General features: G+C 53.9%; 5 protein-coding genes across 5 annotated transcripts; 1 reads left to right on the top strand and 4 right to left on the bottom strand.

Moving 5' to 3' along the window:
* Positions 1-3,965: 3,965 nt before the first annotated feature.
* BCV69DRAFT_301897 (hypothetical protein) lies at positions 3,966-4,997 on the bottom strand (the record flags this gene model as incomplete). The annotated part of the gene is made up of 1 exon (XM_025494612.1): positions 3,966-4,997. The coding sequence occupies one exon, from the start codon at positions 4,995-4,997 to the stop codon at positions 3,966-3,968; it is 1,032 nt and encodes a 343-aa protein (XP_025344873.1).
* A 710-nt stretch (positions 4,998-5,707) lies between these two features.
* BCV69DRAFT_127435 (hypothetical protein) lies at positions 5,708-6,509 on the bottom strand. Its single transcript, XM_025489191.1, has one exon. The coding sequence runs from the start codon at positions 6,334-6,336 to the stop codon at positions 5,866-5,868; it is 471 nt and encodes a 156-aa protein (XP_025344872.1). The 5' UTR covers positions 6,337-6,509; the 3' UTR covers positions 5,708-5,865.
* A 755-nt stretch (positions 6,510-7,264) lies between these two features.
* On the bottom strand, positions 7,265-8,225 carry BCV69DRAFT_127413 (hypothetical protein). Its single transcript, XM_025489190.1, has 2 exons — positions 7,856-8,225; positions 7,265-7,754 (listed from the first exon to the last, which is right to left on the bottom strand). Exons 1-2 carry the CDS (start codon positions 8,105-8,107, stop codon positions 7,560-7,562), a joined length of 447 nt encoding a protein of 148 aa, XP_025344871.1. The 5' UTR covers positions 8,108-8,225; the 3' UTR covers positions 7,265-7,559.
* A 20-nt stretch (positions 8,226-8,245) lies between these two features.
* On the bottom strand, positions 8,246-9,160 carry BCV69DRAFT_301896 (hypothetical protein; the record flags this gene model as incomplete). The annotated part of the gene is made up of 1 exon (XM_025494611.1): positions 8,246-9,160. The coding sequence occupies one exon, from the start codon at positions 9,158-9,160 to the stop codon at positions 8,246-8,248; it is 915 nt and encodes a 304-aa protein (XP_025344870.1).
* A 1,853-nt stretch (positions 9,161-11,013) lies between these two features.
* BCV69DRAFT_253923 (hypothetical protein) lies at positions 11,014-11,379 on the top strand (the record flags this gene model as incomplete). Its single annotated transcript, XM_025490541.1, has 1 exon — positions 11,014-11,379. A coding segment is annotated over one exon (366 nt), but the record flags the coding sequence as incomplete, so codon positions are not given.
* Positions 11,380-12,286: the final 907 nt, after the last annotated feature.

Here is a 12,286-nt window from a genome sequence, read left to right as displayed (position 1 = left end):
GGAAAGGGTGACGCAGCATCAGAGGAAAGGACTTCTTCACGGCTCAATCCTTGGACTCGCCTGGTCCTCCTGCGAGCTCTCATCTTTCAAAAGTTCACGATCCATAAGGCTCAACAAACCACCATTCATCACAAGCATTGCTTTCTCGCCTCTGTTCATCGGGACACCATTATCAGCAACTTTCAGCGCCTCTCATTCGTCAAAGCGAGTCTCTAGTGCAAGGTCTCGAGAGCAACGGCCCTCGGCCACTCCTGGGGCATCATCGCCCACTCCAAGCGGCCTGCAGTCAGAGACCTCTGCAACTTAGCGCAGTGGATTTGTTGGCGGTACCTCTTTTCCCTCGACTATTGCGTTCCTTGCGACGCATCCGCCTGGGCGACTCAGCTCCACACATGCCCTTTACCCAGTCCGGAGCCACCTCAACCTCTCTCATGCGACACGTCAGACCATCTCGCCTCTGCTTTTGCCATTCCGTGGGAAGCAGCGACAGCTGGAAGGGATCAGAGTAGATCGGAGGGCAAGAATTTCTGGGTCAAGGGCCGAGATCTGTGGCAGCTTTGGCTTGGCTGTTTGAGACTTTGCGAGCATTGTGCTACCGAGTGCGCCACGCCATCGATTTGCAACATAGAGCTTCTTACTGACATTCTCACATGGGCCTCCCCTCAGTCCTCAGCCTTTCGTCAGCCACTTGCTGATCTGGAACTCTTTGGTGCTCTTCACCTTCTCTCCTTCTCCTCGCACCTTCCGACGATCAGGCCTTCGACCTGTCTTCCCGCCACCATGACCGTTGTACATTCCTGTCCATGTCCAATTTCATGTCCATATAAATACTCAGCCCAGTCCAGTGCAGTCATCGTTCCGGTCTCGCTTTCCATTTTGTCCTTCACCATTCTCAGATCAGAATGTAGATCGATCCGTATTCTTCCGCCATGGAACCGAAGGAGTGAGAGTCGGACAAGAGTCGACTTCGATCGAACAGCCTCTACGTCGTGTGATTTGGAAGCTGAAGCACTTTGGGCGGAGACCATGGTGCGCTGCTCTGCAAGTTCAAGCGTCGTCGCGGTAGCGTAGCAGGTGTGTTGCTGAGGCCTTGAGGAAGGTGAAGTGGCAGCGAGGTGGTGTACGCCGGCAGTAAAAGACTCCTACGCCTCAGCGGCTTTCGAAAGTTCGTTTGTCACCCTCAGCTCGCCCACAGGTGTATGAGTAGGCTGCTGCGACTCGTACGTGAGCTCCCTTCCGTGCTGGGAAAGACAGAGTGATCCGTGCATGTGAGCGCTCGACGATGCTGAGCTGTATTGCTGCTTCCTCGCTCAGGGTAGGACCATGACCGCTATCTCGTCGCTTGTGTTCCATTCCTTATGCTGAGCCTATGTCGAGTGACTGCCAAGTGTATCGATGTCGCCGAGCTAGATTCGGTATTAGCACCTTTGATGTGGCTTGTGAGAGCGGCCTGACCTCACAAAGAAGTCCCACTCTATACGACCAGTCGTAGACTTCGAATAGGCGCTGCATCTCTGCTGCCATCTGCTTGACTCCAGCTTCTTTGCTTGCTTGGAAGCATGTGCATGTCTCTTCCGCTGTATTTCGTGATGTGAACTGTTGTCCGAACAGTCGATGTTCCATGATTTCCCTTTGTGGCTCCTGCAAGAAGCAGACTTGAGAGTGGATCACAGCTCTTCAACATCTGGGACCGGCTGCAAAAGAGTGCAAGCTACTGTTGGTGGAATCCAGACGACCGTTCGATGCGTTCATGGATTTGAGCGAGGTGCGATTCTTGGCCAATCCACTGGAGGTCGAAGTCCTACAGTCACGATGGTGAGGCCGGTGAGGAGGTCGCTTGGGTTTGCTCTCTTAAGGCCGAGCTTGCGTGCGCATTGAACAGGCAACGTGAGAGTAGATGACGCAAATGCCTCGGAGCTGCGCTTGAGCTGCAAGTCGTAGACCGTAGTGACTGCTGAGGGATCTTTTCTACAGTATTTTGGGTAGTGAAGAAAAAGAGAGCATCTGGCCGGACACTGGCAGAAGTAAGAGAGAGGAAGGTCCTTTCTGGTAGCGGAAGAAGACTGTGACTCCGAGATCGGGCTCGCCCAGACTGGTATGGCTCGGTACTTGCGAGGTACAGTGGTACGCTATTCGACATGGTATTGAAGCTGACCTTGGTTGTCTCCGCTCACATAGGCTCTACAGCGACCTGTCCAGCTATGCGATCGACTATTGCATCTGCCCGAGCGTTCTTTCGCTGAGCATAACGAGGCGAGGCTGGTACCGGAGCAGAGATGCCGTAGCAACAGCGATAGACGAGCTCACTGGCCAAAGTGGAGATGTGCTATGCTATAATCGAGTCTGACACAGGCCTCTTGAGATCCGCAACACAGGGGCCGCGGGCATCCTCCTGTGCTGTCCAGCGTGCAGTCGACCTGAGCAGTGAGTGGGAGAGTGATCTCGACTGAGGGCATGGAGTCCAACCGGCGCATGGCAGTACGGTGATTCAAGTCATGTGGAAGAATGATGGTGAGGGGACATCCCAAAACAAGAGCTGATGCCATTGCTCGAGGTGGAACACTGCCTGCTAACATCACGTAGCTGCGACGAGTACCCCTCCGGAATAGGGGTCGTAGCGGAGTGGAGGAGGCGGCACAGCGGAACGGAAGTGGCGAGGCAGAGAAGTGGCTGACGGCGGCAGCAAGATGAGGATGGAATACCTGCGGGCCCCTGAAATGACTCTCTTGGTATTAGCCCGAATCCTGCGATTCCATGGGCCTCTACTCTCAGACGCTCATCGAATAGCCTCGTAAAGTACCATCGACGACTCCAAGCAGAAAGGCGAAGTATGTGCCCCTCTACCCACGCACCTGGGCGCATGCTCGCCTGCGCGGTTATTTTCTCTGCGTCCATGCAGCCCGTCAAAAGACTCTGACTCGGTCTACTCGCACTGCAGTCTGACTTCACTGTCAGATTCGCACTGCTTACATCCTCACCATCCGGGCGACTGGCCCAGTATTGACCAACACGGGAGATCTGGTTGGACTTGAATCGGAGGCCCTTTTTTGCCTACCACCGACAGTATTTAGCGTGATACGGCTGATCTTTGGGAGGTTTGATCGCCGATGGAGCCGTCCAAGAGCATCTGGTCCGGTTCTAATGGTCGCAATGACATTCAGATTCGGACACATGCTCCACGAAGACATCAATCGAGTGGATGGATTGGGAAGGTAAGTGGGAAGTCGGGTATGGGGGTGGGCGAGCGTGGAGAAGAAAAAGGCGGTATGCCGTAGGAGAGTCAGTGCGGGGGTGGCAAGGGACAAAGGTCAACAGTGATTAAGAGGATTCGGCGGTGATGTACTGTAAAAGGTCTCAGCGGGGAAAACTTGCCACCCTAGGATTGGACTCAATCGATCGAGAACGAGAATATGGTGACCAGTGAGGAGCGGTGCCAGCTTTGACTTGCGAGTGACGGGTGTATGGCTTGTTGCTTGAGGAGGTGTCAGTAGGTTAGGATAATGAAGAGGTGGTCCTGCTGAGTGCCGTCCGTCTTTTGGGAGATGGCGAGTGTGGTCCATAGTCGCGTCCGGTAGACACGAGAAGGCTCGGACCATTGGAGTCTTCTTATCTTGTTCACTCTACCCGCCCTCTTGCCGAGGGAGACTGGCTGCACCAGCCTTGAAGGAGAGATAGAGTGGCTGCTTGGACAGCTTGTTTCGAGGAGGTCTCCGTCTGGGATTTGGACATGAGATGAGCATGTGGTCCCGGTGAGGGCGGAACAAAGAAGGAAGGGAGGGCGTGAGTGGAGAGATCCTTTGCGGAGCACATGTGAGTCCTTAACGTCAGTGTGGTCGCAGGGGTCTTGATGGCTGCTCATCTGAAGTGCTCATCCGATAGCAGGGCTGCGCAGTTCAGTTCCACATGACAAGGACTGCTGAGAGTCCGGGACACTGACTTTTGTGTCCTTGGTGACGACTTTGATCTCATCGGTAAGAAGTTCTCTCAAATTCATTAGCCCATCGAAGTGCGCTGCTGACAGCAATCCAGTCATTGCAAGCCTTCTCGGATTGCAATTGGGTCCAAGCTACGCGGTACGGCTCTTTACCGATGGTCAACTTCAAGAGCATGGCACACTTGTGCGCCTCTGGCACAGGCACTCCCAGGTTCCAGGCGTCGTAGGCCCATCTATCGATCTTTTCGATAGCCTTGTCAATGTCATCGTTCACTAGCGAGACTTTGTACAGCTTGTAAAGAGTCCAGACCTGCTTCCAATGTCCGCCAGGCTTGAGCTCAGACTCGAGAAGCTTCAACAATTCTCGGCCGTTGGAACATTCATGTCGTCGTTTCAAGTATTGGTAGCGGACAGCCACAGGACCGTCTGCATCGAGGGTGAGGTAGATGGTGGCGACGAGTTTTCGATCCAACTCCTCGAGGAAGGGAGTGTACTCAATCTCGTCTTCGCCGAACAAGAGTTCGTCCGCGTAGCTGACCATGACCATGTTGAGCCTCAGCTCTTGTCTCCATTGGAACCAATTCTCTCTATTGAGCGGCGTAGTGTGCTCTTTGACCATAGCAAGATCTTCTGAAATGTCGGACCTACCCTTTGCTTGGGCCAGACGGACACGTTTAGAAGCAATTGAATTCGCATTTTGCTGTACTTCAGCAATCTTGGCTATCGTTTGATCGTCGACCTCGGGCAGTCGGTGCTTGAGAGCCGAGGTAATTGCCCGAAGGGAGTCTAGGGAGGTGATGTCGATTTGCTTGGGCGGCTGGAGTAGCTCAGCCAGCTTAGCCAGCTTTTCATCATCGACTTCTGGCAGACGCTGCCCGAGAGCTGATACAATGTCTGGCAAGGAGTGCAACTCGGTAATGTTCACTTGCTTGGGCGGCGGAGCTGGCTGTTCGACCTCGCTGTTTGGCGTGGGGGAGGCAGCCTGTGCTTCCTCGGCACAGCTTTGCTCTTCGTTTACCTGTTCAGGGTCACCTTGCAGTCGTCCTTCTGCCACTGGCGGCATACTTGACTAAGACAGGCACCGGTTGTGGTCACCAAGGATGCTGTGCGGCTAAAGAGTCTACTCGTCGAGCGGAAAAGTGTCTTCACAGTGTAACAAGATCTTTCTCGAGGGGGAAAAGTCGTTTGTCAAGGTCCGAAAGATCCAATGGGAGTGCTACTGAGCACCTTCTGACCTGTGGAAGCCGTCACTGGTACGGGTCAGGCTTGCCGGACCGCCGGAACGGAGCGTCTGGCCACGTGCCCTATTCCGTCGCGGGCCGGCAGGCGACCTAGCCCCTGAGGAAGACTCACCATCCACGCTGCCTCGAATCCTTTAGTTACCAGTGCAAGCTGCAACGAAGATTTTCATGCTTTGCAACCACCTTCCCAACCCATCTATGTGTCCGTCCCTCTGAGACTCTCGTACTTCACTGTAAGACAGGTCGAAACGGAGCTCAGCCTGAAGTCCCGAGAAGACTCTCTTCAAGATTGAAGGGACTCGCCTCACGCCCTCCTGAAGCGCTGATCTTCAGTAGTGCTCGCATCAAGCTGCTTCGAGGTAGTGTAAGGTGAAGGAAATGGCCCCCTGCTTCGTCGATCGATCAGCGTTCTCTCCAACCGTTGAGCGCCGACAGCGCTGGACACAGGTAGTGAGGGGTTCGACGTACCCGGACACGGGGGCAGTCGTACGAGCAGCGAGTTCAAGGTTGCTAAACAACACGCATACCACTACGCTTTTAGCTCGCAAGTTTTCCGATGAGCTGACACATCCTCTAAGGCCACCGACAGACTCCCATCAGCTGCAACACATGTCCACGTCCCCAATAGCTCCGTCGACTACAAGTACGCCTCCAGTAGATGCCGGCAAGACAGCCTCCAGTAGAAGATGTCTAGATCGGAAGTGGTGTTGTGAAGACAAATCTCACCTTCAAAGTGACTGAAAGCTCGGGCGCGACATAGGACTCTCCTTTGCAGCCCACGAGAACTACTTCTCTTGCACAGCAACATGGATTCGAACCCTGCTGCTCCTTTGAGTAGTGGACGATCATTTTGCGCTGCCTCCCAGCCCTCTTCAGCTCCGATTGGCGAAGAGGCGTCAGAGTACAGTAGTTGAACCTGCGGTCAATCGCTAAGGGGAAAGTCACTTCAGGAACCTTCTCAAAAAGCGAACAGGCACAAGTGGCGATTGTGCGGGTCAGAGCGATTTCAAGCCCTTCACTGTCCTTCCACAGCCATTGGCCATGGCCATATCTCATCAAGTTCTCTGGGGCTTTGTGACCTCGCGCTTCTGCGGCAGCTATTGCGGCACATGATACCCTCAAGGAGCACTGGAGAGGGCTGTCAATCTCGCATGCTTTCATCACAACCGGCCCAGCTTTCCGATAGCCATGAGTACCGGTGTTGAATCGGGAGTCTTATACCGCGCGTCAACCTGCTATTGGCAAGCGGTACCTCAACAGACGTCTATCACAAGGACCCATGAGGACAACACCATCAGCAGGACCACGGAAGACGCTTAGATTGCCGAAAATGCTTGCTGGACGGAGAAAGTATGGGCAGTCTCGGGCTTCCGCTTCAGAAACCGGTGCTATGGTCTTTCTCCGGAGCACTTCTATTTACAAGGCTAGCGCTGGTGCTCTATCTCAAGAAGTATGACTGGAGGACTTTCACCGCTCTCAGCCACATATCTTTGACAGTGCCATGGACTCAGATATCTCGGATTGCAACCATCAGCAGGTGCGGATTGCCACCGGGCTGAGGTGGACACACACGCCAGCGCTCTAGTCGGATTTGCCCTGCGTCACATTGCGGAAGGTCCTTCAGAGCCCCTCAGAGCGACTTGCCTGGGTCTGTCTTGCTCTCGTATGGCCGAACTTGACACCGAGAGCCTGAATTATCAGAGCGCTATAGGAGGCAGACTGGACAGACGTCAGGGTTAAAAGGCGTTTGAGCACTCCAGCGTTCGGGGCAATCGACGCAAGTGCCATCAGCATACTGGGCGACGGCTTACCCGCCTCTCCAAAGCTGCATACGCCTCAGAGGGATCTTCACTCTCTGTGGGCACTCTTGTGTCAGATACAGACATGGAGCTTTTGTATCTACATAGCCAATAGAAAAGTAGACTGCTTCGACGTTAGCTCTGACAGAGCAATCGTGGGATGTTGTCTATCCCGCAAACGCTATAGCACTCATCTGTGTAGCAAGGGATAGCTCAGATTAGGCAGCACAAAAGCCCCAGAAGATCCACAGACTACCGCTCCAGAACGACGTATGCGAGACTGCGCCATCGACGATGATCAACATTTAAACAAGCGCGACGTTTTGCTGGGCAATGCAAAGACTGCACAAGTCGGTATATCGGCTTCCTGTATGACGTGAGGCCTCGGAGAATCAGTGTCAGCAGTCATGCATGATGGTCCTCTGCGCCGTACAAGCCAAGTCAATCAGCTACCGATGGTAGCCAGCTCAGTTTGACAAAGTGTGTACTGTCGTTTCCTGTGTGAACATGGGGTCCAGCTCTGTGTTGCTGTACGGATTTTCATGAGCAAGCAGTCGCAATACAGGAATCCAAATCCCTCAAATCTCAAACAGATCCCTCACGCGGCTGAGCACAGACACATGTTATGTTTCGTCTTCGTAGCAACTGATGAAATTTATTTGGCTTTGTGACACACATTCGCGGTGACGATGAGAGGGGGAGAAAGCCAGTGCCTGTCGCAGGGCACCACTCAACTGAGAGTGGTGAGCTCAAGGAGCTTTCGCTTTGGCGGACGAGAGGCTTCATTTGTGAAGAGAAGATGGTGATGCCGAGTGATGCACATGTCGCAAGTCAGCCAGCTTGGTCGACCAACAGAAGACAGCGGTACAAATTGTACTCACAAAGCATTTGGCGCAGTTTGGTGAGACTTGATGGGATGTACGGGAGCGTGAGAAACACGAGCCTTCGTGTTCGGCAAAGACCGGTGTTTGAAAGAGCAGCATTGATGCTGATGTCCAAAGGTAAAGGAGACCACTCATGTGAGCACTTCGGTCAAAATGCCCTCCTTGACACGCGGATGTGCTAAGGCAGCTCGCTACAGAAGGATTTGGTTGGGCGAACGGAGGGTGTGCGGGGCAGTGAAGGCTGGACATTGTGCCTGAGGAGAAAAGATGGAGCTTTGGAAGGGGTATGTGCTTGAGTAGGGCTTGTTGATGGTGACTCTGTTCGTCATCTGTGCCTCTGTCCTACTGCTCGTCCTGTCTGAGGCATTCGGATTGAATTCTTGGACGTCAGGGGTGCGAGGTCTGTTGAGCACTCTGCGCAAAGTGGAGGACCCTATGTACGCTTTCCCAATTCTTGCAAGACTTTGTATTCATCAGTGAGGTCCATGCCCCATCGAACCATTCTTGACCTCGAGTGGTACAGAGCAGAATGGCACACTTCTGCGTCTCCGGAATGGGGGAACCGATGTCCGCGAGGTGGCGTGCATATCGCTCAATGTCTCGGATGGTGGCATCGACATTCGTATAGGTCAAGGCTACTCTGTTGAGTTTGTAAAGAGTGAGGACCTCCTCCCAGAAACCGGCAGGACGAAGCTGAGACTCAAGGTCTCGCAGAAAGCTGCGTCCACTGTGCCACGCGTCGTTGCTCATGAGACAATAGTCGATCTCGTCACGTCGGGTTCCAGTCTTCTGGATGAAGTAGCTGATGGTGGTGTAGAGTTTGTCATCCAGCTTTCTGAGAAAAGGTGTGTACTCGAAGTCTTCTTGAGTGAAAAGCAGATCTTCGGCGTAGTTGATTAGGCTGACTATACGCTTCAGCTGTCTGACCCACTCGAACCACGTGTCCCTTGTGAGCGGCACGGTGATCTCAAGACTCCTGATGTCTTCGAAAGCATCCGAGTCACCACTTTGTGCATGCGCGTTGGCCAGACGGACGCGTGCCAGGGAGAGGGTATTCTTCTTCAATTGTGTCTGTGCAAATTCGTTGAGAGTGTAATCATCCACCTCTGGCAGTCGTAGCTTCAGTTGAGACAGTAGTAGAGACAAGGAGTGCAGCTTGGTAAGATCGAGGTGTCCATTCAACTGATGTCCTTCAGGCTCTGTGAGTCGCGGCTCTTCGGGTGGCTCTTCGCCGTGGCTAGTGCATTCGTCGTGTCTCTTGCGTTTAGGGTGCTGAAGCAGCCCTCCGTCCCAGGCTTTCATTCTGTGAGGCAGGGTGGCAGTGACGGGGCCTCAGGTGGTCGAGGTAACGCTCGTCTCTCAACGGCGAGATTCCCACACTGTGAGACTTGAATCGTGATTGGAGACGAGTCTGGCTGTAGCGAGGTGATTCCAAGACTGAAAAAGAGGTCAGAGCAATGACGATGTCCGTCCTCCACCTCCTCGAGGGCAGCGGCTGTTACTCAGGTACGAGGAGGCTACCGCAACAGAGTTCGACACCCACGTGTCTTGTTCCGGCTCCTTACAGCCGAAAGAGCCGCAAGAGTGGAATAAACATGGGTGGTACACGGGTAGCACAGTCTTCTGAGAAGACAGTAGCTAAGTCCTTGCAAAAAGACTTGAAGACGGTCGCAGCCAAGAGACACTAGAAAAGATGAGGTCTCCGTCACCGAGAGCGAAGTAGAAGGAGGCATAGGCGAGTGGTGGCAGGCTGCAGTATGGGCCGTGTCGGTAGCTGCTGGCTACTCGATGCGCCTGAATGGAGGGCCATCTAAGGTCAGAAGGAGGATAGCAAGGATCGGGATGCAATTACAATAGAGTCCTGGTCAAAAGATGGGACCACAGAGGTCACTTGCGGCGAGCTATCCCGTGTGCCTAGGAGCCTAAATCGTCAGACCTGTCATGGTGCATGCTGAGCTCCGTCGGCGGCGCTGTGAAGGAATCAGCTACCTCTGGTCTCCGGAGGCAACCTCAGCTTGTTGTGCTCGTCGCTTGCCTCCGTTCCGACTTTCTCACCTTGTAGTTTCGTCGCCTTGCGCTCAGTTGCCCTTGTCTCCTCACCTTTCGAATACCACACTTACTAGCACATGGTGACAAGACTGACAGTCTTCGCCTAACAGCTCCAACGTACACATACGTTGTAGCAGTGTAAGTCACTGTTCGAACCCCCGTGACCCTCGTTCCACTTCCCTCCTTGAATGGGAAAGAAGAGAAAGACTCCTCGCGACGATAGAGGCCGTTTTCTACCCATTCCTGGCTCTTCCACATTCGCATCCCCTCGTCTCAACGACCCAGATAGTTTCCTCCCTGGCAGATTCTCACCGTTGACGATGGACACGACGGAGGACGATCCTCAGCAAGGCTCTAGTTCCTCCTCATCTCAAGACACGCCTCGAGTTACCGCTCAGACTGCACAGGCTCAGCCACGCTCAGCGATGGCCACACAGCCGTCTCGACCGGCCACGGCGACGACGGCACGCACTCAACCTCGAGTCGCCACAGCCGCTGAGCAAGCTCAAGCTATGCCACAGACGTACCCTGCGGACTCCACTCAAATTCCGATGCCTCCACCACCACCTCGAGCTTATGGTGTTCATCCTTCGACTCGAGGATTCGAGTCTCAACCTCAGTACGCTGCATACACGGGCTATCCACCTGCTCTGGAGACCGGTTACATGCCCCACACAACTCCTCCAGCTGGCACTCCGATCGCTTTCACCATAGAGCAACTACGAGAAGTCATCCAGACCGAAATGGCAGCTCAACTTCGAGAGAATCGCCGACAGGAGGCAGACATTGCTCCCGAGCGAAGGCACATGGACGACATCTTGTGGCAGTCGACCGCTGAGATTCAGGACAGCCGTCGCAGGCACTACCTCAACCGAGGGTACACTGTAGAGCAAGCCAACCGATACGCACAAGAGCCAGTCGGAGGATCCTCGCAGACGGTCATCACTCAGCCAAGCAGGCGCAAGGAGTGGCGCGCCAAGGACATCGGTCTTTATGACGGCAGCCCCTCTACTTTAGACCAGTGGGTAGCGAAGATACAAAGTCTCTGGGACCAAAAAGTAGATCCAAATTGGCGAGAACCGCTCCTAGAGGAGCTGCCCAACTGCATGGTCGGACTAGCAGGCGACTGGTACAGCCAGCAGAGCCTGCACACTCGCCAGAACAAGCTCAACACTTGGGAAGGATGGATCAAAGGTCTCCACACTGTCTTCCAAGGAGACATCGCCAAAAAAGAAGCCACAGCAATCGCTCGCAAATGGGAATACCGAACCGAGACGTCCGCTCGCTTCTTCTTTGAGAAGAATAGACTCATGAAAGCGGTATACCCTGACCGCTCTCCTGCAAGCTTGGCCCGCGACATCTGGAGAGGTCTACCTGAAACGTACCAGGGAATGATTCGCGAGCACCTGAAGCCCTCTCCAAATCTTGATCTCATGCTCGAAGAGATGAACGCGTTTGAGAACGCCTGGCGAAGGCAAGACCCTCGAAATCGATCGCTTAGGACCCCTGTGGTCTCGGCAACGAAGACGGAGACTGTGGATGCAGCAACCGGCGTCAGTCAGACCGTCACCGAGACGGCAGTAACGCACCCCACCCCAAAGGTGGTCAAACAGCAGCGCGAATCACTGAAGATGAGCTTCGACCCGAAGAACCTCAGCTGGGAAAACGGGGTACAGTGGTACAAACGTCCCGACAATAGTCGCATCAAGAGAGACAGGCCATGCGGTATCTGTCAAGGGTCTCACTTTGACTTCGCTCATGAATATTCCACACAGGTGAAGAAGGAAGTCATGATCATCGATGACGACGATCCTCAAGAGTACTATGCAGGATACCCTGTCTACCATCAACAGAGTCCCGCTACCTCCTCGTCGTCTGGTTCTTCGGGCACATCCACGCTTTCCCTCTCCGAATCAGCATCCAACGCCTCGGTTTCTTCTGGCACCTTGTCGGCTTCCTCGAGTGGATCTTCCGTGTCCCAGCCAATCAACGTGGACCGACAATCCACTCCTTTAAACTAGATGACCGAGATGTCAAAAAACTACGTGCAAAAGGCCCTCCGGACAAGAAGATCGAAGAACCCTGCGTATTTCTCGTCGATCCAAGCTACATTTCGGTCTCTCTACCCTACCTTCCCCCACCATTAGACTCCTCCGGGCCTTCACAAAAGGAGATCATCAACATACCCCCCCCTCTGAAGCTCGGCTCTGGACCTTCCCACAGATTGTTTAAGCCAACTGCGATGCAGTTAAGAATTCAAGGTCGGCCTCAGCTTCAATCGTGCTTACTAGACACTGGAGCTTCTCTCTCCGTCATTGATGAGATGCTGGTTGCTCATCTCCCCGTCAATGCCGATTACTGCGTTCGCCTCTCGGGCAT

The sequence above is a fragment of the Pseudomicrostroma glucosiphilum genome, assembly GCF_003144135.1.
Source record: "Pseudomicrostroma glucosiphilum strain MCA 4718 unplaced genomic scaffold BCV69scaffold_21, whole genome shotgun sequence".
NCBI lineage: Eukaryota > Fungi > Basidiomycota > Exobasidiomycetes > Microstromatales > Microstromataceae > Microstroma > Microstroma glucosiphilum.
This window is presented reverse-complemented; position numbering and strand designations above follow the sequence as displayed.

Bases quoted from the DNA above. Each gene is read 5' to 3' on its own strand.
- BCV69DRAFT_127435 (XM_025489191.1), bottom strand. From the start codon at position 6,336: ATGAAAGCATGCGAGATTGACAGCCCTCTCCAGTGCTCCTTGAGGGTA.
- BCV69DRAFT_127413 (XM_025489190.1), bottom strand. From the start codon at position 8,107: ATGTCCAGCCTTCACTGCCCCGCACACCCTCCGTTCGCCCAACCAAAT. The intron at 7,755-7,855 runs GTGAGTACAATT...TCACAAATGAAG, and splicing joins CAAACTGCGCCAAATGCTTT to CCTCTCGTCCGCCAAAGCGA.